A 24215-nucleotide genomic window follows, 5' to 3' on the forward strand; every position below is an offset into this window, starting at 1 on the left:
CGACTATGCTGACTCACGAACAGTTAAAATAATAATAATAATAATAATAATAATTAGGAGGAATGTTGGAAGAAAAATTAAAAGAGAGAAAAAAAATTCTGCGAGGGTTCAAAATTTTTAATAAAAAATAGGAGCCTCAAGCTTCCATAAAGATGTCACATGCTACGATAGTGCCCCACCGCTCTCTCCCTCCCTCTCTTCCCAGGCAAAAATATCAAGACAAAAACATCAAACAGACTTCCAGCAACGTCCATTGCAACAAGTCAATCAGTATTCTCTCTCCCTCCTCTCTCCTCTCTCCTCTCTCCTCTCCTTCCGGGCAGAGGACCACCAAACGTACAATTGGTCGCCAAAGCCATCGCACAACGAAGTTCTGTTTGATAATGGAGGGATGTACGACACATGAACAGTTGGAATAAGATTTTCTTTTAATATATTTTTATTTTTAAGAACTTGTTTGGCATTTTTTATTTTTAGAAAATAAAATCACAAAAATCGAGAGAAAAAATTGTTTAATGTTATACTTTTTATTTTTATTTTTAAAATATTTTTATTTTTTGAAAAAAGAAAAAGTAAAAGAATTTTACTATTTCTTTCCTTTTAATTTTTTTTAAAAAACTTATATTATTTTATCACTACCATCTTTGTTGTCGCTGCCATCACTCGCATCGCCATCACCATAGTCCTTGATACGTCTCTAATCTCGCTACAGTTTAATAGAAGGACCAGATAATCAACGCACACTACAACCCCAGTACATAGCGGATTAGGAGCGGTCCACCAGAAGGGCTCGGCGCCATACCGTCGAGTTTACCTATCACGAGCCTTCTATAATTGGCCGTATCCATACCGGAGGACCCAGTAATCATCACGGCACCATAGATGTGACAAGCAAAATATCATTTGCATGCAAAGCATTTATACTCGATATCTAAACCATACTCATGCCAATCATTTTAGACCAAGCCACGTGCCTGCATCTTCTAGTAGTAGGAAAACTTCTCGGCCTAACATACACAAAAGAGGAGAGGTAAGCATTAGAAAACACTCTAACATCCTAAGAGGCAACCTCCTCTCCTCTAAGAACTACACTAATTTAGACATCGGAGAGTTCCCTATCGAATACCTTCTGGCTAGAGGACTTTTTTATTTTGTGTTGTTTCAAGTCGGGGCACTGCTATACGACAAGGATCTCAGCTGCGACCACCGTGCTCTTCAGCATCATCATATCTATCACTATAGTGCCAAGGACTAGTCAATTTTCAGCGGCAACAATTTCCATATCTAACAGAATCTCTACCATATTACTACCATCATTATTGTTACCACCATATTGTAGATGCTTTCGTCATCATTATTATTGTTGCTACATTGCTAGTACCCTTATTGCTACCATCGTTATCTCTTCTACAACCTCTACTGGCTTTACCATCACTGTCATCATCTTTCTTATACTTCTAAAAATAATTAACTATACTAAATATATAATATTTTTAAAATTTAAAATTTTAAAAAATAAAAAGTTATTTTTAGAAGAATAAAAAATAAAGTACTGTCAAATGACATCTAATGAGAAAAGTATTACTACTTGGAACAATGCAGAGGCAAAAAAAAAAAAAACAGTCTCATCTATTTAAGATTTTTTATTTTAGCTAAATGAGAAATGCCTTCTCTTTCTCTCTTTTTTGTCGTTGGATGTCGCTCACTTGCTCTCTGTTTAGAACTGCCAGCATACGAGGAAGTTCTGATTGCAATTAAAGAAACCCTCGAAGAAGAAAGTAAAAGTAAATGGACCGATGAAAGGAAGGAGAAAACATACGGGTATCGCCTTTAGAGAGGTCGAAGTCTCTAGACTTCTAAAAACTATTTCTCGAATGAGCCAGGTTAAGAATGAACCTAACCCTCATCTAACCAATCAAATACACGTCCTGAGCCATACTTCACCTAATAAGGAGCACCAGTTAGAAAGCCAACCTGTCTCTAAAATTTCAGCAGAAATACAATTAAAGCCAGGCTAGGCCAACATGTGTCAAGCCAAGATATATATCTTTATGGTGTTATTATTGTAGTCCATTTGCAAGTCAAGCTTGACGTAGTTAGGATTGAGTCAGTTGCTCTTTTGCAAAGCTTCATAGTATATCTAGAATGGGTTGGATAAAGTACGTAAAAAAATTTGTTGTGTTTAGTCCTACATTGATTAGATAGCGGATAAATTTTGAATACTTATAAAAAACAATGAGCCTAAATAATATTTTCTGACTAATTTTTTTTGGATAAAGTTTAGATTATTACAAACAGTAATATAACAAACGTGGTATATTGTCTATGCAAATTAGAAAATACTATAAAATAAATTTATTTGCTTGATGAGCTTAAATCAGAGAAGTGCATACAAATCTTTATATATTTAGTCTTATATTAATTATATAGTGGGTATATTTGAATGCTTATATAGAATTTATAAATTTTTTTTGGAAGAAGGCTCGGATCCGGATAGGTAGCGTCAGCAAAACGAGTACAAGACGCGCACAGGGCCAAAAGAAATATAATAATAATAAAATGAATAGCAAAGCTAGGTCCATGAACCAGAAGACTCATACATAACATCAAGGAACACGCACTCCGATCTCCACCATGGCTACAGCTAACGCCTCCCCCGGTCACGTCTCCATGTCCTTCTTTCCGACAAGAATATCAAGGAAAAAGGAAAGAAAAGAGGGGAAAAGAAAGAGAAAAAGGTCACCTCACCCGCTCGAAGCAGTGCACCTGCCGAGGCAGGGCTCTGAAGGGGAGTCGGCTAGCGGGGGAGGTAAGGTTGGTAGATGGATTGATAGGTACCCGTGTCCAATGAGAGAAGAGATCCTGACAGGGCGAATCCGGGGGAGGAGGGAAGTATCGATCCGCACGATGCGTGTCCATCCCTGTCTTCTCTCTCTCTCTCTCTCTCGCACACACTGCTGTAAGTGGGTCAGGTCACCAAGCTGGATCTCACTTCACTCGCCCCTTATCTCTTTTATCCTCTCAAAAGATGGACGTTAAATAGGCCTAAATTGTCGGAAGTCCAATTTGAAGTTGGAGGCGGCTTTTAATGTCAGAGAGAGAAAGAGCGAGCAAGTTAGGCCTGGATTCCATCAACCATCTCTCCATATTGGCTAGAATTTTTTTTTTTCCTTTTTTTTTTGAGTTTTGGGTTATGCGCTTAGAGCTAAATCTAGAATTTTAAAGTTCAATCTGTTTGGGTTCCGTGATGACAGCTCGCGGATCAGGGCTTGCACCGGAGCGGTTAGTGCAGCCCACGATCGATGGAGGCCACCTCATAACTTTTTATTTAGATGTAACGTCTCCTTAGGACCTTGCTGGGCGAGATCGGCTAAGCTGTCCATCATCTGGAGCCTCCCTTAGCGCGCTCTGCCCCGCTTCCATCTCGCGCCGATTGTTCCGCGAGGGAGAGGGAAGTACAATTTTTGTTCTCCATCCTGTCATCTTCCATCTTGTCATCTTCCATTGCCAGAGATCTGAACTTAAAGCATCCGGAGTCTCTCTATCTCTCTCTACTTTGCAGAACAACCAAGAAAAATCCTAACCTCTACTTCGTCTCTCTCCAACTAAATGATCTGATATAAAAACAGTGGAAATTAAAATAGAACGAGGCATCGAGCCTCTCCACAAATTTTGTTTTTCTTTTTTTTAAAAAAAAATATTTTTATATTCTGCCACCCACCTCTTGTAGTTATATTCAGCCATCTCGTTTTATTTCTAAACATCCTTTCCTCGCACCCAAAAATGCATTACATATGAGAGTCGTTGCCCACTCCTTTATATATTCTATATTAACAACAAATGTCCGAAACCGATAGTACCACAATGAATGGATTGATGTATGCTGACTAACCAAATGAAGTCCAACTCATGACATATAATATTCATTTCTTAAAATAGTCACACTGTAGACCAATAAATCCGCTGTAGCCTTAAACAAGCACATCTACATGATCTCGACAGATTGGACCACGTCACGACCAACATGGCAGCCTCCGCATCTACTTAGATCAAGCCAACCGGACGATCAGGGCGACCAGAGCAAAAGCAACAAACCTAAAAAGCCAAAATTTCTCACCTTGGCAGCCGATCAGAGCCAAGTAGAACCTTTTCACATCGGAAGCAGCTCAAACCCTTCGTTCAAATGCGCACGGGATTCTGACCATTCCATCACGTAGCTAGGTTGCTACGCAATGTCAACAAATTGTTACAACACGACATCAAGTTTCTAAGGATATGATTCCAAAAGATCTAGAATTTAGCTATAAATAAACCCAAGGTCCTCCACGAAAGGTGGCTCACCCACACTCAACTAGTCGATGCTCTTTTTCTTTGCCTTTCCTCCTTCGTTCTCACCAAAATATCTTTTTCGATCTCTTACTTAAGTTTCGAATGGCCCGGCTAGAGGAAAGCTTCGGCGAGTTCTCTAAACTTGTTTGTTGTCTTACAAAAAATTTCAAAATAAATTTCTTACATTGGTAAACAACATAGTAGGTGATATATCTCGAAATTGACCACAGCTGACATGACAAGTCTACTAATAGGAGCTTGCCATGTAGCCATAGGCCGACCATTGAGATCCTGCCACATGGCCAACCTAAACGACGCACAGAGAGTCCTTCAAATTTCAAACTCTTCTCCAGTTGGTGATAGTCCAATGAACAATTGCTAACAATTTTCTTACGTGCATGACGTGTGAACTATCCATATGAGCAAAACATACGAACGTGATCCTCAAGTGAGATGTGCAGGTCGTTAGCATAATAGCTAATGCATATGCCCTCTTTGCTCGACAATAAGTGCTAGCCCTCTTTTATATAAAGCACACTTGGGGGTCCTCTAAGTAAGTTTTTTTTGATTCGACCACCATATTACCATTTTGTTGTTTTAAACCTCCTATGTTTCTTGAGATCAGTAGCACTTAGGCATTGGATGTCCCTATTGGATATTCTCTAGTAAGTGGACTTACGTGTTTTCTATTTCAGGTTAGATTGGGTACAAGAACATCGGACCAAGGGAGGTCGTCATCACCCAGCTCTTTGACAGCAGTTTGGAGACTAACATTGATCCCTAACTGGCCTTGCCGACATGAACGGGCGACCCGCCGAGCTTTTCAGCTTTATAGCTTGCCCCGTACCGAGGAAACTCTGGATTTCAGTGGCGAACCAACCACGGTTAGGTATCTTAGTCATGACTTAATCCACTACAACTTGATAAGATCTAAATAAATTTTATTTTCTTGACGTGGTCTGGGCAAATTTTTAAGTAGAAAAGACCTAGTTTGAGATCCAAATAACCAAAAAAAAAAATAGCTTGACTCAAACTCAACTCTAACTAGGGATGGCAAAATATGACCCAACCCACCAACGCGACTCAGTATTAAACCCGCCATAAATAGATTTGGATTTGGCCTAAACAGATTCGGATGGTAAATAGGTTGATCCGTTTAACCTGTTTATTAATTAGATCAGATACATATTTTAGATGTCTGACCCGTTTAATATATCGATCAGATTCGATCGTATAACCATTTACCCGGTGATTAGGTTTAGGATTTCTCCCGGTGAGTGACCTCTTTCCTCCTCAAAGATCTAGAGTTTGAGGGCTGGGGAGGAAAGGCCGCGGGAGAGGCGAAAGAGGGCAAGGGTGAGGGCGTGGTCGACGGGGAGGAGGAGGGGGAGGGGAAGGGGCCGGAGCTCATCGAGGAGGTTCGCGAAGAGAGAGGGTAGGAGAGGCCATAGAGGGAGTGCCACCGAGCATCACGGGCAGCGGGGTCCATGGACTAGATGCGGTTCGAGTTCAAAAGAGAGAAGAAGGCGGCAGCGGAGGCGGACGAGGGAGATCGGCGGGGGCAAGGAGGGGGAGGAGGAGAAGAAGAGGACCCCAGGATCAGGCTCACAGCTCGAGGGTGGCAGGAGGCGGAGGCGTGTGGTGTCCGGATACGGGACCTCATCTCCGGCGACGGCGCCGCCGACTGGAAGGTCTACTTCTATGTCTCCCCCTATCGCCAGACCCTCGAGACACTCCGCAGCATCGGCCTGGCGTTCAAGCCCTCCGAATCGCTGGGGTCAGGGAGGAACCTCGCCTCTCAGAGCAGAATTTTGGTTAGTATTCGACGATTCCTCTTTCTTTTTTTTATAATGTTTTTTTTTTGTAATTTACTGAAGTGTTTGTTGTTGCGATTGAGCTCATTACAATGCGAAACTATTATATTAGAGAAATTTAGGATTTGAATTTCTATCAGGGAATTGAAGAAAGTTTGTAGCTTTGTTAAAGCCCAATTTGTTTTTAGGTGTTTGAAATCCATAGGTTTCATGAGGGTTGGGCTAAATAGGTTAAACAGATCGGATCGGGTTGGACAAACAGGTTAAACAGGTCGGGTAAGGATGGGTTGGGCTAAACAGGTTAAACAGATCGGGTCGGGTTAGATTTTCTGTTTATTAAACATGACAGATCAGGTTGTAATTTCTGATCTATTTAATAAACAGGTCGGATTCAGGTTTATGATTTTCTGATCCGATCTGCATCTGACCTGACCCATTTATATCCGACCTGACCTGATTGCCACCTCTAAATTATCTAACCAAGTAATATGTGATCCAAGTACGGCCCAAACTGAGTTGTGTCTGAGTATTGACCACTATCATATTGTCGGTGTAACTAGTTCTTGTTAGTAGGGTGAAATAAGTCGGGTCGGATCGAGTCATGAGTGACCTCGACCTAATCTGATTTCTTGTTCGGCTACTAATTTTCGACCCAGACCCAATTCAATAGAACATCGGGTCAAGCTACCAAGCCCGAAGCCAATCTCCCAATGGCAAAGCTCTTAAAGATGGAGCTTCCAAATGCCGAGCTCCCAAAGCCAACAAGAACCAGAAGGCCTATCTCAGACGGTTGAGATGAGATCATGAGAAAGCCGAGCTCAAAAAATTGAGGTGAGAAGGCCGATATGAGAAGACTAACTTGAGAAGGTCGATGTAAGAAAGCCGGCTTGAAAAGACTGAGATCAGAAAGCTAACCTAAGAAAGCTAATGCGATAAGGATAATGTAAAAAGGCTGATTAGAACTAAAGCGACTAAAAGAAGACAATATTCTGCACTATTCTAATCTTCTCTCTTTTATTTTTTTCTTTCCTGCTGTTATTCATAATTGGGCAGAATTTTGTCATCGACAATTTCCATGGCAAATTGTGCTCTTGCACTAGTTCGCATTGTCCTTTAAGCGCAATTCACCTTGCTCGCGTGTAAGATGGGTCCTAACGTGCAATGCGAGGGCTGTCGCTGAATTCTTCGTTGCTGTCAGATTTCTTTTTAATTTTTTTTGGAGAGAGTACACGAGCTTCTTTGCCGATTTAATGCCATTCCTCGTGGTATGGCCTCGTTCTTCAGTCCGCACCGCTAAAAAGTGAAAAATATCACCTCGTCGTGCTTCCGCCAATGTGCGAGCTGAATCTGTCTCCGACCATGTTATCATTTCATCAGTGGCTGCACTGCTGCTGCTCTGGTACCCACAGCACCTTCATCGTCAAACATATTGTTTGATTGCTCCAAACTTAGTTAATTACCCGATGCATGCTGCCATCACAAAACAAATAAATAAACATATTGTTTGGTTGGTTGGAGACTCGGTTGTCGTCGTAACATGGCTTACTTCTCTTTCGGTAGGTCGGATGCAGCATTCCCCCTGGTTTCAAGATAATTGCCACGTGGAGACGCTTCTTTACTTCTTCTAATGTCTCACATATCTGTGGGAAGGGAAATCAAGCAGCAGAATAGGTTGCCGGCCAGGCACCGGCGGGCGATCTCTGTGTCAGACCAGGTGATTGGATTCATACTGATTTAGCTCATATTTGACTGCTGATGCCATTCATATTGCCTACCCCCGACAAGCATTATAAGTTCGTGCTTTTTGTTGGTTCGTGGCCGCCAGTTCAGCCGCAATGCATTGGGCTGAAGATGGAATCATGTTCTAGTATGCGCTTGGGATATGGGTTTGGTTTACTCTGCTGCGCTCTTGCTTTATTATACCCCTTTGTGAGTTCACTTCTTTCATCTTAGGACATCTAAATCTGCATTACTTATGGTGTCATTTCTTGTTGAATCAGTGGTATAAGTGTTCGAGTAATCTCTCATGATTATCTCTTTGGGTTTTTTTCATGCTAGAAGTTATGAACTTGGCTGCTTAAATCATTCTAGGGCAACCGTATATGACCAAACAGTAATGTCTTCATCAGCATTCAGATTTCAAGCCGATCCAAGTCATACTGGGCAGGGCTTGGCACGGCATATGTTTCTTCAATGTGTGGCGCTGTCCAGCCTACCGTCAGAATCACATAGTGCCGAGGTCCTTGAGGAGCCGAGGTCGCCAGCGCCGTAGGCGGTGGAGAGGGATAGGTGGAGGGGCCGTTGTTGTCCAGGTTCCGGGAGGGCTATCGGACTTGGAGAAGGGGACGAGAGGAGAGGAAGCGGAGGAGGGGCATCTCTTGGAAAACAAAGGGGCACTTGTATCTCATGCCATTCTTTGGATGTTTTTACACCCCACCGGCCATTCGTTTCCTTTGCTTATGAAATCTGTGAGATTTTGTATATGATGACTTCTTTTTTTTTTTTTTGGTTAAAACGGGAGAATCCTACATAACATTATGAGTTCATAACGTGCATATGATGACTTTAAAGTGAACTTTTGGATGCAAATGAAGTATCTGATGGGTAATTCTTTCAAAATATGATCTAGAAACTTTGATGTCTCGGCAATCTCGATCGAGAATGGATACCGAGATGAATCACAATGCAGGCGAAAGGTCCAATTCAATTCTAGAGCCAACAAGTCAATATCCATCTACACTATACAGTAGAGAAAACAAATCAACATATATCCATTCATCCATCCTTGTTATCCCAGCCGAACAAAAAAGCCACATAGTTACATAAAAAATGCATATCAACCCATAAATACATCGACTGTTAATGGATTCAATAAGTTCCAATGTAAATATTATTGTAGCCACTTTTCTAATTGTATGTAAATAACACAGAACAATATTTCACAATCCACAGGAAATTAAAAAACTGTGAAATTAGTTTGCCAGGAGAAGTTTCTTGACAAAATAAGAAAATACAATAGCACGAAAAAATTCATTTGTTGCATTGTATTTGCCGCAATCATGGAGTCGAAGTATAAAAATTAGTTGCTGCTCTAAACCTCATACCAATTCCATGCTGGCACCAACTCCGGACTGGCATACAGGAAGCCATAACCAATTCCATCATAACATCCAACAACGTATCCTCCGGTAAAGCCACTATATTGAGAAGCGCAGCCAGGAAAAATTGGAGACACATAATGCTGCAAACCTGCATATCTAGGATCATACACTTGATAGAAACCAGCTTGGTCATTGCCAAAAATATATCCCTCTCCACCACCAATTATCATATGCTCGCTGAGACAAGAGTTGATTTCCTTGTTATAGTACTTCGCAATCTTAGGCACCGCTTTCTTGACCTCTACTTTCTTATCCTTCAATTCATGGAACCTGTTCTGCAATACCTTCTCCGTAGCCTCCACTGAGTGGAATTCAATGAAGCCAAAGCCTCTTAGTCGGCCAAAATTATCATACATCAGAACAGCATATTTAATTTCACCAAACTGCTCAAAAAATCTGCTAAACTCATCCTCAGTCAGCTTAGGAGGCAAACCGCCTACAAAAATCTTCCTTGGGTTAAAAGGAATCCGATTTACTTCCTTGTGATGATTTTGGTACCCAAGGAATTTGGGTATGGCCTTTTTTACTTCTACCTGAAAAAGCATTATCCAAAATTAAATAAATAGTATACAAAGAAAATTAGACGAAGACTATGAGAAAGAAAACTACCTACATGCAGAGCAAGGCTATTTGGGTATGGCCTTTTTCACATCTCAGGTCAAGGCTCTCTGAGAATGCCTCAATGCCTTATGTGCAGGGCTATTGAGGGTGGTGTAGATGCATCACGGTGGCTAATTTAATGAATGCCCATGTGCCTTGTTTTGTGGTTCTGTAGGGAACTATGCACCGCACTTCTAGTGGGGGACAAAGGGATGGCCTTGTATCTAAAGTTGCATGATGTATATGTGTTCTTGAATATCAAAATTAATTATACTAAAATATAAAATTATGCATGTCTAACTATGTTACAAACAATATAGGATTTTGAATTTTCTATTCTTTTTTTTCTAACTAAATATGCCATTTTACATCCCAAATCATTTATCTTGCTTTTTTTTTTATGTGAGGTTTGTTAGCCGTTTAAACATTTTATATGAAGGAAAATCCGTAAAGCATGTGTCTGATGTTGCAAGCCCTATATAATCTGTTCTTCATTAATTACAGAATATCTTATTTAATTTTAACTGCAATTTTAACTAAAAGATAACAGATGGCAATTCTTATCTTGAGAAATCACATGTCAAATAAATAGAAGTCCACAAGGAGGAATTTCTATAGAATAATTTTACAAAAATAAAAATGACCAACATAAATAGTTTCTTCTTTCTTCTCCAACAACTTTTGACTATCGAGAAAAATTTAGACTTTCCAAAGTGATCATGCAACTAAGGCTGCAAATGGGTCAGGTCGATCCGTGATCCGACCTGATCTGTCTAGATCCGAATTATCGGACCTGCAGGTCTGGATCGGATCTTAAAATTGAATCCGAACCATTTTTTGGGTTGGGTCTGGATTTACCGAACCGACCCGACCTGAGCGGACGGAAGGGAGTGAGCAAAACAGAAGAAACCCAAACGCCGAGCTCTCAAGCTTTTGGTTTAACTCGGGACACGTATAGCAGCCGGAAAGCCAGAGAAGCAGACCCAAGATGGTTTCTTTAATGAATGGGAGCTATCTCAGATATGCTCTTGTGCCAGAAAAAGAAGAAGAAGAAGACAGGAGCTCCACACAGCTGTGCTCTGCTTCAGAATCTCTTGGGCCCAGAAGAGAGAGAGAGAGAGAGAGAGAGAGAGAGAGAGAGAGAGGACTGCTGGTTTGAGTTGGAAAGAAGGTGGCTTGTCTAAGGACCAGAAATGATGCTAAGTAGGTGGCTTTAACAGCACTGAGTTGGTGGTAATGGAAACAGAAAAGAGAAACAAAATCAGGATAAAGGCTGCACAAAGGCACCTAAAATCCAGCAAAAGCTCAGAGAAATGAGTTTGCTTTGTGATAACAAGCAAGGGAGTCTCTTCTTTGTTTTGTGTGTGGGTGGTGGTACTATTGGTCGTTTTTAAGTGAATTTATGGTGGGTTTTCAAGGCAGACAGGAAGGAGATATGGGTTTCTTAGGAGCTTGTTAGCTTGCTCCCATGGCCTTATTAAGGGATGGGAAATGCCAGCCAATAAGGAGGAAAAGCTTCAAGTGTGGAAGGATAGCAACAAGCATAGGTTCACAGAATCCAAAGGAACCTCGGCCTGTCAGGATTCTCTCTCGATCTATTACACTGTTAATATCTCTGGTGTCTCGGTAGCTGGCTTTTTTTTTTTTTCCTTCTGTTTTTTGGTTTTTGTTTCTTTTAACTTTTGAAGGGAGAAACTGAGGGAACACTGAACTAAATATGGGTCATGTGCCAGTTTTCTGCAATGGAATTGGATTTTGGAAGAAGGTGTGGAAGTTTTTTTGTCATCCTGAGAGGGGAGCAGGGAGACGCCAAGTTCCGTCCAATCAGTCATATGGATAAAAAATAGTGCGATGTGAAATTGGGCTTCTAGGCCGACTTAGTTAGTAAGTCAGGGGTCATCAGTTCTGAGTCAATTGCAAGTCTTATCTAGTCATGGGAAGCCCGGCACCTGCACCTCATAATTATAATATAACCAAATTAGATTTTTTCAAATTCTTTTTCAAAAGCACAAAAAAATTAGTAGATCCGACTCGGACCCGACTCGAACTACAATCCGGTCGGTCGGAGTCCAAAATTAAGACCCGAACAAAAAATCGGGTCGGATCGGATCCTGAATAATCCCGATCTGATCTAACCTATTTGCATCCCTACATACAATCCAGATAAAAAAGATACAACATTATTGTAATGAGTTTGAAATTAAATAGGAAAGGATGAATAATATCATTCTGTTTTACAGTCCGGAAAAAAAAGGGGAAAGTTAACACCAAATATAAGTATAACAAAAAATTTCAGAAAAGAAAAAGAGAAAGTAATCAACCACACGCTTATGAATTAACATCAACCTACGAATTTTCTTTCTAAAAAAAATTAATCTACAAGGTCAAATAATAACCAAGAAGAAATATATTTCCCTTTACTTAATGTAAGAAAATAAACAAGAACCAGTCGTCTTGCAGTGAAATATATAATAACCAGGAACTAATCTTTTTCCTATTTTTCAGAGAAATAGTAACGAAGAAGATGGCAAGTAAAAATAACCTACAGGGTCAAATTAATAATAACCACGAACCAACATTCATTCTTCTACGGAGACAAATAACAACCCAACTATAACCAATTTCTTTCCCTCATTGCAATAAAATAATGACGAAGAACCAAGCGTAATAAAGAAAAAGTATAACTGACCTTTCTCCCCAAGATGACGTGTTCTCTGATCTCGGCGAGAGCCCTCTCGGCGGCTGCCGAGTCGACGAACCTGATGAAGGCGAAGCCCCTGCTGCGACCGGTGATCTTGTTCTCGACGACATTGGCCCACGCCACTTCGCCGTACTTGGAGAAGTACTCGACCAGCCGGTGCTCCGTCGTTTCCCCCGAAATTCCCCCTACAAAGAGCTTCGCTTCGTCCCAAGAGGATGAGGAAGAAGCAGCAGAAAAAGAAGGAGAATAAGACGTCGACGACTCCATCACACCCCGTCCAAGATAGAAGAAGCCAACATCCAACAAAGAGACAGAGAGAAAGATGAAGGAATCGATACGAGCTTCGGCTTCTATATATCGGGGGAGCGGGCCGGGGGAGTTGATTAATTGATTTAATTTCGGATTTGGACTACGAGTGGAGTTCGAATTATTTCTAGATGTGGAATGACGTAATCAAACAATGAGTTGTAATTACCAAAAAAGAAAATAAGGATGAGTTGGAGAGCGATAGGAAACAAAAGATGAGCTTTCCACGTAAATCGCAGAGAGAGAGAGAGAGAGTTTGACCCAACTTTGACCCCACCCAATCTGCCACGCGCCTGAACCCGGAAGCAACGTCCAATTCAACTGGGGCCATCGCTGCTGGTTTAGGTCTAGTCTCCTTTTCGGTTTTGGGCCTTAATTCTTAAGAAGGGACCAAGATGAGCCTTTTGCCAGCTCTCATGCGCGAATGCAATCTTAGTTCGGCGGTTTGGACTCGAATCCGAAAACAATTTTGGTTGGGTTGCACCAAGTCGTGTCTCGTCAGCTTGATTTAGACCCATATCGAACCCGATTGGAAATCGACTTTTTTTAGATAGAGCCCCGGCTGTTGCTCCTCAAGCTTTGGCCATGGATCATTGGGCCTCTGATGGATCTGATTTAGGTCGTATTCAATTGATATAGCATGATAAAAAAAAATGTCCGATATCATTTGCTAAACAAAAAAAAAAAAAAGGCAGGTACAGAGTATCTAAATTTAATATTTAATTTTTTTTGACCACATAACCCAAACTTTATAGTTTGGACTACATACTATAGCTAGCAACACTGCTTCAAGTTTTATTTTTTCATGCTTCATTCATTTATTCTACCTTGCTCCTAGCAATTAATTATCTAGAAAAAAACCATAAATAGACAAATGAGCTTTGCAGCTCAGTAAGTAACCATGCACCACCTTACCGGACGAAGCATAAATTTTTACAGGATTCACTGCATCATTTGGAAAGTAGAATTATACTATAAAATAAAAAATTTCATAACATAATAACAAATTATCGTAGCAAACCAATCATGTATGCACAAATCATGCAAGTTTGTAAAGCTGAAAGTGCAATTTAAAATATTCATAATCGTCAAATATTTGCCATTTATCCATACTTTTAATCAAAACAGTACTCATAAATTTTTGTGCTATAATCACTATAATCCATGATAGGCCGTCTTTCTAATCGACAAAATTTTATAGTTCATATTCGTTACTAATTTTAACTCGTTGGCAGATAGCCATTTTCTTTAAATGCTAGCTCTAGCAAGAGTGTCGATTGGCCTCCATTTCTAAGGGTGGTCATAGCTATCTAAGAGCTGATAAAATATTTCATATTTTTCATAAATCATGTCTTTATAAATAGGTTGGAAATAATAAATAGCATCGTAAAAATTTTAAATGCATAATCATGCCATGTATATCATTTTTATAAAATTTTTTATAATTATAATTTATACATAAATTATTTATAATAAAGTATTTAGTAAGAATGCTATTTGGCCAAAAACATGGAACATTTTTATTCGCATGTTTGATCCTAAATTTTTTTAACAAATGCAGGATCAACCATGTCAAATATAATTCCTTCCTGTTTTAAAATTTTCCATTTTCACCCCACAAAAAGAAAGAAAGAAAGAAAGAAAGAAAGAAAGAAAGAAAGACAGAAACAGTAGCTTGTGTGGAAGCTGCAAGAATCTAAAGAAGGAAAATTAAGCAGCAGTCGGGACATACCTCGCTGCTGTGATCTTGTGAGGGCTTCCATAATGCAAAGAGACCCATCAGACTTCAGCGGCATTACAGACAACTGAGAATAGAGCCCCCCGTTCTCCCCTTCAACTCCATGGCAGAGACCGGAGCTGTTAAGCTGAGGTGGAGCCAGCAAGAAGCCGCATGGGACTGCAGAGGAGACAGCAGCATGGGTGGGTTGCGCTTGGTGATGATGACTCTGATTATTTGGTTGGTGATGCGGTTCTGAGGACATCTCCTTGTTCATTTGAGGGGAGAGAGAGAAGCCCAACCAGCTGCTGCTGCTGCTCATTGGCTTCATCTTCCTCTTTCAGACTGCTCTCCACTAGGACCTGATGCAAAGAAGCTCAAAGATTTGGAGAACCAAGCTCGGGGTGCCATCCTTAATCGCCGACTTGCCCGACCAAGCTCGGGGCGCCATTCTTATTCGCCGACTCGCCCCGACCAAGCTCGGAGCGTCTTGTTCGCCGACGTGCCCCGACCGAGCTCGGAGCGCCCTCTCCAGCAATACGTCCTGACCCTTGAGCTCGGGGCGCTCTGCCGAGCACACTTCGGAACCCGGGATGCTAAGCTAGCCTCAACACCCGTCAAGCCGACCTCACCAAATGCATGATGCCACTTCTCAACGAGCTCGACCTTGCCAACGGCCACACCTGTGTACGTGCCCACGTCCTCCTACGTGGTCGTACATTGCGACGCCACCACACTATGCTTAGCCTACTGGCCCACGACAGTTAAGGACAGTGCCATGCTATTCCGGCCACATCCTGCTACGACTCTCAATGCCTCCAGCAATACGTCCTGACCCTTGAGCTCGGGGCGCTCTGCCGAGCACACCTCGGAACCGGGATGCTAAGCTAGCCTCAGCACCCGTCAAGCCGACCACACCAAATGCATGATGCCACTTCTCAACGAGCTCGACCTTGCTAACGGCCACACCTGTGTACGTGCCCACGTCCTCCTACGTGGTCGTACATTGCGACGCCACCACACTATGCTTAGCCTACTGGCCCACGACAGTTAAGGACAGTGCCATGCTATTCCAGCCACACCCTGCTACGACTCTCAATGCCTTACCGTTGCCAAGAACGGACCGCACCGCACGCCACAAGCAAGCTCTAGCTGCACGCTACCTCTACTCATAATGGGAACGGGCCATACCTCCACCACCTAAGCACCCCTACCGGGACTATAAATAGCCCCCCGTCAGGTAACACCTAAGGGACTTTTGGCTGGACCAACTGAATACCACTCTAACTTGATCGTCGGATGGCCCTCATCGGAAACACCGGTGAGGCTTTGTGCAGGTACGTTGTCGTGCGGAAAGTGACTCCCTTCCTTTTCTCCTACAATCTGGCAGCTCCCTCGACTCTATCGGCGTGGTCGCCCTCGGGCCAGATTTGAACCACAACAGGAAAGATGGTGGTAAATACAAACAATGGAACAATCTTGGTAAAACATACGATAAACAGTCATTTTTTTGTATTTCATATGATGTATAAATTAAGGACTTGCAAAATATATAATTTTTGAATTATAGATATTTTTAGTTATACATATTATAATAAAAATGTAGATTTTTAATTGAGAGAAGTAGGCATCCTCCTCCAGATAAAATCAAGATGCTGGCCACAACAGAATAACACCCTGGATTATTATATTACACTTAATGTGACTTGCATTACTTTCTGGTTACATCTTACCATGGAATTAAAAAGGTTCAACGGCGGTGGATCTGCGTGGGAGGGGTCCCTCGGTGGGGAGGTGGTTGACGGCCGTTGGTGAAAAGGATGGACAAATCCTGGATGATAGGATGGTGGCAGCCGGCGACTATCAGCTATTCGACATTTTAGTGTCCGATGCAAAGCTGAGGGCTGCTTGGACAGGCCTTCGACATGCCTGGGTTGAGTTACGAGCCAGCTCGATCATCTTGGAGGATGACTCGGCTATGGTTATCAGTTGGATCCAGGAAGGTTTGAGAAATGCCGGTGGCAATCATCCATTGCTTCGAAACATCCGAGCTATGACAAGGGATAAAGAGATTTTTTAGGCCAAGCATGTATTCCATGAAGCCAATGGGGCGGCGGATTAGGTGGCCGCCTATGTGGCCAGCCATGCTGATAGTATCTTGTGGGTTAGGAATAGAAAGTTGCCCCGAGCACTTCGAGATATTCTATTTTCTGATTTTATCGGATGCATTCGTACTCGTCATGTATGAGTTATCCGTTTTAATAGAAAAAAAAGAAAGATCATAAGTGTCTTTCTGGCTCCTCTTTCAAGCACTGTAAAACAGTCCTCCAAAACTAACTCCTCGTAGTGTACTTCGAACCAGAAAGGACTTTTTTTTTTTTTTTTTTTTTGCAATGTGTATTTGGAGGGGTGCTTGATATGATATAATCCGCTAAAGGATAAGACTAAGAAAGGCATGATCAGATTTTCTTGAGGGAAAATAATCCTGCTAAAGGATTGTAACTACGAAAGGCACGATGTGGTTTTCCCGAGGAAAAATAATCCACCATCCGAGGTGATAAGGCAGGCTATTTAACCCTTCCGGGATCGGCCCTTGCTTTTCTCCTCTTTGGAACCAACTTTAAGGTGGTCATTCATCGAACTTTCTCGCGTGCCGTCCGTTTTTAGTTTCTTGTTGAGTAATAGCTGTAACTTTTATTTTTCACTTTAATAAATTGGGTGGGTTCGGGTGCTAGCTAGAAATTACGTGGGTTATCCCATTCGCTTATCTAGCCATATTTGAGAGAAAAAAGAGGACAAAAAAAAGGGCATAAGGGCCCTATTGTTGCTGCTTTTTTTCCCCCAAAAAAATCCAAGAAGAAAACTCAGCTCGACAAAATGTACATGTATGATGACACCCTTCTTTTTTTACAATTGTTTGCAAAATTTTTAGAATTTTTGCCAGCAATTATTTATTATTGTTATTTTTTTAAACAAAAAGCAAAATAAAAGCAAGGAATGATAGAAAGTTGTGTGCAAAATACAAATAGTATTTCCAACTAAATCTCCAGGCGCTATTTCACTCAATTGCAGGGAAATAAAAATACAAAACTAACAACAATACCAAACAAGCCCAGATATTTTCTTCTTCCTATAGTTGTAAAACCGACCAGGTGGTGACATTGCTTTGGCCGCTGAAGAATGGCAAGTAGTGAGTCCAGTACCTATCACACATGCATCAACTAGCACTGCCTTTTAGAGTGAAAAAGAAGTTTGAAAATTATAGTTTTTAGTTCGTATGTGCTGTTTTGTATCTCCCTCTTCTCTTGTCCATTCACGCTTGAACTAGCTGTTTTGTATCTAGCAATCGTCCAGGCTTAAGAAGAGAGGAGAACACAAGTCCAACCCCCATAGCAATCCTGCTCCCAATTACAGCTTATACATAACTTCTTTTTTTTTAGACAGTCAACAACATGTAAGTCCCTTTTTTTTCCCTTGCTTTGATGTTCCGTCACTTCCATTATGACAAGTTTTGGGTTTTTGACGGAAAACCGCTAGCTAGCGTATACGATCGTCATGTCAAAAGTGGATGAGTAATAAATATATTTTTTCTTTCAAGTATTCTTCACAACTGTTATTAAGTCATGAATAAATGGACATGACTAAGTCATAAGCCCTCGCCCCCTCTATAGAAAAACCCTCTCTCCACCACCGCGTTCACCATCCCCACCTTAATGGGTCAGGTTGGTTGGCACAGAACTGTGTCAAAGTGAAAAAGGACAAGTAACTTATTTTCCATAAAACAATAAAATATGGGGGCTTAGAAACTAGAAGCATGAAGATATGCAGGGGCTGAAGAACTATGACAGGAAGGTTCAAGCCATTCTCCTGCTGATTTACTCCAAATTGTCAAACGGTGCACACGCTCTCGAGCTGATTTCTCCCGAGGTCGCTTATAGCCAACATGGCATAGTACCAAAATGAAGCGTAAGATACAAATGCAGTCCTCATGGTGAAGGCACCTACCTATCTATGAAAGACTTATAAGAGACTTATCCATCTCAACTTGTAGCTCCCTGTTCTTCATATATCTTGCGGCCACGTAGTTTCAATCCTAGCACTCTACTGCCACTGCTATGCTCCTTTGAGCACTTGAATGGCTCGGTGCATCTCCAGTTATTCTTCGGGTGTTGCAGAGGATGCAAGAAACAGGTGTTCTGGTCTCCTCAAATTGGGCACTAGTTTGTCTCCTAAACTTGCTACTTATCTTTCCAAGAGCTTACATTTCTTGGGAGTAACATCTACATGAATCTGAGCTTTGATAACCTGCCACATACTAGAAGACATAGGATAATCTAATAGGCACCATACCACAACATTCTTAAATGTACCAGACCCATAATAGAGAGCTTGACCCATAATTCTTCTAGTCCTGAGATCTCAGAAGCAATGCTAACCATAGCAAAATAAGGGACAACCATTTTTTTTCTTTTTAAACCAGCACACCTGGATGCTTTGGCATGGGCCCCACTGTCTCTATATTGAAATCTCAAGCTAACCAATGAAAACCACATCATGTTGATTTAATTATTATTCAGAAAGTATACAACTTACATAAAGTCTACATGATCAATAACTTAAATAAGTATGGTAAGATGGATTCAAAAAGTCAGATAACACAGCAGGTTTGTCAATAAGCAATTTTCTATCGGAGGTAAAACTAAACCCTCGTGGAAACTACTGGCACTGGGCAGAAATGCAGAAGTGAGGTCCTACAAACCGTCAAAAATGAGTTCATATGCATTGTCTCCGGACTCCAGTTTAATATTACGTAAATGAAACTTTGAGGCATAGAAACTTCAGGGCAAACAAACAGGAATGAAATGAAAATCTAAATGAGATATTTCTCCATTCAATGTCTGCACAAGCTATAGGTTCTTAAGTGCTTGGACCTAAATATGTGAAGTTGTAAAAAAAGAAGTTAGGTGGCTTGTTTGAAAACTGTAAGACACTTAATACGGCGATCATCTAAAAATTAAGCAAAAATACTAAAGGGGGCTGAAAAACGAAGCATGCTATTACTACCACTTCTGCTAGCAACTGTTAGATAGATAACACAAAATCACTTGCACAACTGACTGCACAACCCACAATAAGGTTGTACGGGGTTTCCTCTGTTCAAGATTGCCAAATCCTTTCTGGAAATTGGTATTGTCAATTCCAGGATATCAAATTGTTGTTCCAAGCATAACCTCAAACTAATAGAACAAGATATCGACATGGAGGCCATCATACTCAACGAAACAAACAACAGCAGAAATTGTACTTCCAGTCTACCTACCATGATATCTTCCCTAAACTTGCACATCTACCAATGAAAATATAACATAAAATAAACTTTTGAAATTTCTCCACTTACCAATATTCATCTCTATCTCTTCTTCATTTCCTCACATCGTACAGACAAGATCCAACTTGATACTTCATGTGAGAAAGTGCTGAAGAATCAATTGATCAAAGTCCCTGTGGCATTGCCTTTGTGAGGACCTTAGTATTGGCGAAACAAGATCAAGAAAAGCTAGAAAAAAGGAGAATCCAAGTTTATGGCTTTCATGGCCACATCATTTTATTTACAAATCTAGTCTTGGCTAATCTTTTGGGAAAGATTCATATCCAACCCAAATTAAGGCAAGACAAGATTGCCATCCTCATCAAATTATACTCCCCAAAAATTATAGGTTTCTTTCTATCCAAAATGATAATTTTTCAACATCCCCCCCTCCCTATTAAAACAAGAAATGCCAAAAGCTCCATCTAAGTGATATTAAGCTTGTCCTTTCTGGCCTCTTTTAAGCTTTTCAGTCACCCTCCTTGACATTTTCCTTTGTTCAATGCTATATATTGTTAGAGCATCTCCAGTTCAAAACCTTCACCTCTACTAGTGGAACCTTTTGGCTCCTTTAGATTCCATATATTCTCTTTGCTAACCTTATGCTGCATGTTCTCTTTAGATTCCACATATTCTCTTTTCTAACCTTTTCAATTTACTCTATCCAGACTATATACAATCAAAAATCAGCATATTTTTGCTAAGAGATATCAATTAGAATGGAATTTAATATACACATTCAATCAAGGGAGGCACTGGGATTTAATTAGACAAACACTCCTGCAACCACATGAGATTTTGCATAAACAATCTATTCCTAAATTCCTAATTTAGGAGTTTTCTAATTATCCAATTGGTCATCCAATTCTTTAGTATTCTTTATCCCCTAATATTTAATCAGTACCATGGTTGTTCTCAATATAGAAGATCCCCAGTTATTTCTATTATGGGACTTAGATATCTAGTTTGACAGGGGGCAAGGTTTGGGCTGCTCATGGCCATACCGAAGCTTCACTTGAAACCACAATGTCTTAATTAAGTATATGATAAGCTATGAGGTATCATTACATCACACAATATATATGACTAAAGGCATATTACAGTCATGGCGCCTCATTTCATTCTTCCCACTTATCTCGTCCTACCTCCTCCCCCCTCCTCTATCTCCTCCCACAGTACTTGCCTATCCTCTCTATGCACCTCTGCCACATCACAATGAACATGACCACAACCACCTGGTGCATTGGTACAGCTTTTCCTGCATTACGCTTCAAGTTCCTGTGGCTATTCCAGCCTCCACCCTTTCCTCTATTAAATGCTTGGACCCAGATTTGGCTGGATTTGACCTTAAGCTGTCATCCATTTGCTATGACCAAGCTCATTGATCCTTCCTTTATGCAAACACTAGGAAGCAAGAAAGCGCATAATTGTGGAAGCCAGATTGTGACATAAAATGACCGTAAAGGTAGAAAACTCCAATGCAAGATGCATATTCAAAAAGGAAAATGAAAAATAATCGGTGGCAACACTTTCCAATTGGACATTAAGGATTCACGAACTTTGTAGTCTAGAAATTAATTAACTTCCAAGATCTAACAACACCAAAATCCAACAACCAACAATCTTATTAAATCCTTGTGAGTTGTGACAAGAGCACAAGAAACAGTAATCTCCTCAAGGTAATATAACAAACTTTTGAAATCTGGCTTTATTTCCCCCCTCTCCATGGCCAGATTAATTACAGTCAAGATCCTCGCCTAGATTGTTATTTAGACAAAATTTCTAAATCATTGCTTTCATGTAGATTCCTCCATGTCAAGCAACTTCTTCTAGCCTCTCCATATCCCTTTTTCCCTTGTTCTAGAAGAGAATAGTCTACAATTCTTTTTGGTACAGAGTTTGTGAATCCTTTCAAACTACATAAGAAAAAGAAAAGGATAAAAAAAATAAAGTTACTTTGTGATTTAGATTTACTAAAAACCATAAATAGTCTACAAGGAAATGAATCCTCCTCACCCCGTCACAAACAAAAAGAAACCCTCTGTAGACACGATCTTGTCCGCAATGATGCATATGTTTCTGATTGAAGTTCAAACATTTTGCATATTGGCATTGGCTGAACACATGTTTGATTATTCAAATGGAATTTCAGCAGGACATAAGAGAGAAGGAATGGCTATATCGGTCAGGCATTTATAGAACAATTCTATTTGAAAAGGGAGAGCACAATATAATTGATATAATCTCAACTCATAATATATAGTATGCAGTACTTGTCAATTAACTCATAGTATGTATCAGTTAAATCATTGAGTTACCACTTTCTCCGGTAGAAGTTTATTATCACCAAAACTAATAAGCATACTTAAGATTCGGTAGATGATGCCTCGTCATCTTTGTGCTTCACCATGCCGGAGTCCACCAGAATGGGCACCTCTGCTGCAAGCCACGGCGCAAGGCCCAAGCACAGGGCATGTGCAATTCCAAACCTAGGACTGCCGCACAGATGAATCCAATCATTAGATAAAGAAATTGGAAATGGTGGCCAAGCATCTGGAAATAGGGGCTTTCTTGGAGGAAAAGAAGTAAATTTCAAGCACTCCACCTCCAAGTCCTAAACATTTATAATCATGTCCACCTTCTCCCGAAGGTAGCTCTCTTTTCTTTTTCTTTTTCTTTTTTTGAAAAAGGGAGAGAGAAAACTAAAATCCAAACATCCCTAATTCACTGTTGCCTTTTAAAAGGGAAAAAAAAATCCAATCATATATTTCTGGTGCCGCTTGAACAAAATCACCAACGGTGAACAAATACAAAATGATTTTTTTTTTTTTTTTGGTGTTTGTGTGTGGTGGGGTGGGGTGGGGGGGGTCAAAGAATCAGGGTTTTTCTTTGTGCAGATACAACTAGAAATAATTATTACCAGTTCTTGGCCCAGAGGGGCTTGAAGTGGACGGTCAGGCAGATCTTCCCTCCCCTGTACATCTGAGACTCAGCGAGATGAGATAAGGTTAGAAAGAGACGAGATATCGATTGATGAATCAATGAATCATACACGATTTGCATGCTGTGGCTACAGAATGGAATCAAATAGATGTGCTACCATACCTTGTGGGTCTTGCCGTCGAGCTGGGGGAGCTCGATCTCGGGGGCGGTGGCCGGGTAGGTGACGGGAATGTCGAACTGGAGGGCGAACTCGTAGCGGCGGAGGTTGTGGACGTACCAGCAGGTGCCCTCCCAGCGGGTGCCCTCCGGGTTGGCGGCGGCGATGCGGAACCAGTCGTTGTCTCCGGCCTTGTTCATGCTCGTGTATGCGATCAGCGCCCGATACTCCTCCTTCAGCCGCTGCGTCCACGCCGCCCCATCCCGCGGCCCCGCCCGCGTCGACAGAAGCGGGATCTGCGTCAGAGCAGATTTCGTGTTCCGGTCCCAACCCTCCATTCTCTGATCTTGATCTTGATCGATCACGTGATTGCTTCCTTTGATGATTCCCCTCTCTTCCTCCCTCTGTCTCCGCCGACGGACGGCCGCCTCTCTCCCTGCCTCCGTTCGCGTAATCACTCAGCGAAGCCCTTTCCCTTCTACCCTAAAACTCCCAGCCAGCGCCACATAATGATAATTTACAGAAACGTCCCTCGCATTCTGCTATTTATGGTACAAGATACTTTGGTTCTCCGAGCGACAGCACACCCACATGGAAAAGTCCCTCTAGACCGGTGTGTTAACTCCCGGTCCATCGCGATTTTGGATTTGTATCTAGAGACAAAAGTACCTTTTATTCCTCCCATGGGCGATCTAGTTTTCTTTGTTCCACTTCCTCTCGTTGTCTTCTTCCTCTTGACCCAGGAAAAAAACTCTTCTTCCTCTTTCTCTTCCTCTCGACCCAGGGAGAAACCCTTCTTCCTCTTAATCGAGTCCTTTTCCTGTCGACCGAGTCCGCCCTGATAAGCATACCGAATCATAGACAAGGTTCTGCTTGCCTAATGCTATTGGATACCATAATGCTGGCTATAATCGATGCTAAACCCTAAGCTTCTGATTAACCCTAATCTCTCTTGCTTTCCATTTTTTTGTTTCGAAAAATTTTTGATTTTGGTTTTGAATGTTATGTAATGAATTATTGATTTCGCCCAGAAAAGATTTGTTTTTATTTTTTGACAACCAAAATAATTGAATGAATTATATATATTTATATAGATATATATTGGAGGAGATTTTTATA

At 41.1% G+C, this 24215-nt stretch overlaps 2 protein-coding genes and 1 long non-coding RNA gene across 3 annotated transcripts; 1 reads left to right on the plus strand and 2 right to left on the minus strand.

Moving 5' to 3' along the window:
- The first annotated feature begins 7225 nt into the window (after window positions 1–7225).
- On the plus strand, window positions 7226–8813 carry LOC120106519. Its single transcript, XR_005508649.1, has 3 exons — window positions 7226–7857; window positions 7969–8072; window positions 8202–8813. It is a non-coding gene; the product is annotated as an uncharacterized LOC120106519 (long non-coding RNA).
- A 197-nt stretch (window positions 8814–9010) lies between these two features.
- On the minus strand, window positions 9011–13151 carry LOC120106516 (heterogeneous nuclear ribonucleoprotein 1-like). The gene is made up of 2 exons (XM_039119449.1): window positions 12594–13151; window positions 9011–9837 (listed from the first exon to the last, which is right to left on the minus strand). The coding sequence occupies exons 1-2, from the start codon at window positions 12870–12872 to the stop codon at window positions 9235–9237; spliced, it is 882 nt and encodes a 293-aa protein (XP_038975377.1). The 5' UTR covers window positions 12873–13151; the 3' UTR covers window positions 9011–9234.
- A 9052-nt stretch (window positions 13152–22203) lies between these two features.
- On the minus strand, window positions 22204–23613 carry LOC103708386 (ubiquitin-fold modifier-conjugating enzyme 1). Its single transcript, XM_008793283.4, has 3 exons — window positions 23102–23613; window positions 22917–22978; window positions 22204–22491 (listed from the first exon to the last, which is right to left on the minus strand). The coding sequence occupies exons 1-3, from the start codon at window positions 23432–23434 to the stop codon at window positions 22362–22364; spliced, it is 525 nt and encodes a 174-aa protein (XP_008791505.1). The 5' UTR covers window positions 23435–23613; the 3' UTR covers window positions 22204–22361.
- Window positions 23614–24215: the final 602 nt, after the last annotated feature.

Source organism: Phoenix dactylifera, unplaced genomic scaffold (genome assembly GCF_009389715.1).
Source record: "Phoenix dactylifera cultivar Barhee BC4 unplaced genomic scaffold, palm_55x_up_171113_PBpolish2nd_filt_p 000554F, whole genome shotgun sequence".
Taxonomy (NCBI): Eukaryota; Viridiplantae; Streptophyta; class Magnoliopsida; order Arecales; family Arecaceae; genus Phoenix; species Phoenix dactylifera.

What these genes read in the sequence shown, in the direction of transcription:
- LOC120106516 (XM_039119449.1), bottom strand. Translation starts at nt 12,872, where the DNA reads ATGGAGTCGTCGACGTCTTATTCTCCTTCTTTTTCTGCTGCTTCTTCC. An exon ending in ACGTCATCTTGGGGAGAAAG is followed by an intron (nt 9,838 to 12,593) that starts GTCAGTTATACT and finishes ATGCTTTTTCAG; the next exon opens with GTAGAAGTAAAAAAGGCCAT.
- LOC103708386 (XM_008793283.4), bottom strand. Translation starts at nt 23,434, where the DNA reads ATGGAGGGTTGGGACCGGAACACGAAATCTGCTCTGACGCAGATCCCG. An exon ending in TCGACGGCAAGACCCACAAG is followed by an intron (nt 22,979 to 23,101) that starts GTATGGTAGCAC and finishes GCTGAGTCTCAG; the next exon opens with ATGTACAGGGGAGGGAAGAT. An exon ending in CCCCTCTGGGCCAAGAACTG is followed by an intron (nt 22,492 to 22,916) that starts GTAATAATTATT and finishes TCTGTGCGGCAG; the next exon opens with TCCTAGGTTTGGAATTGCAC.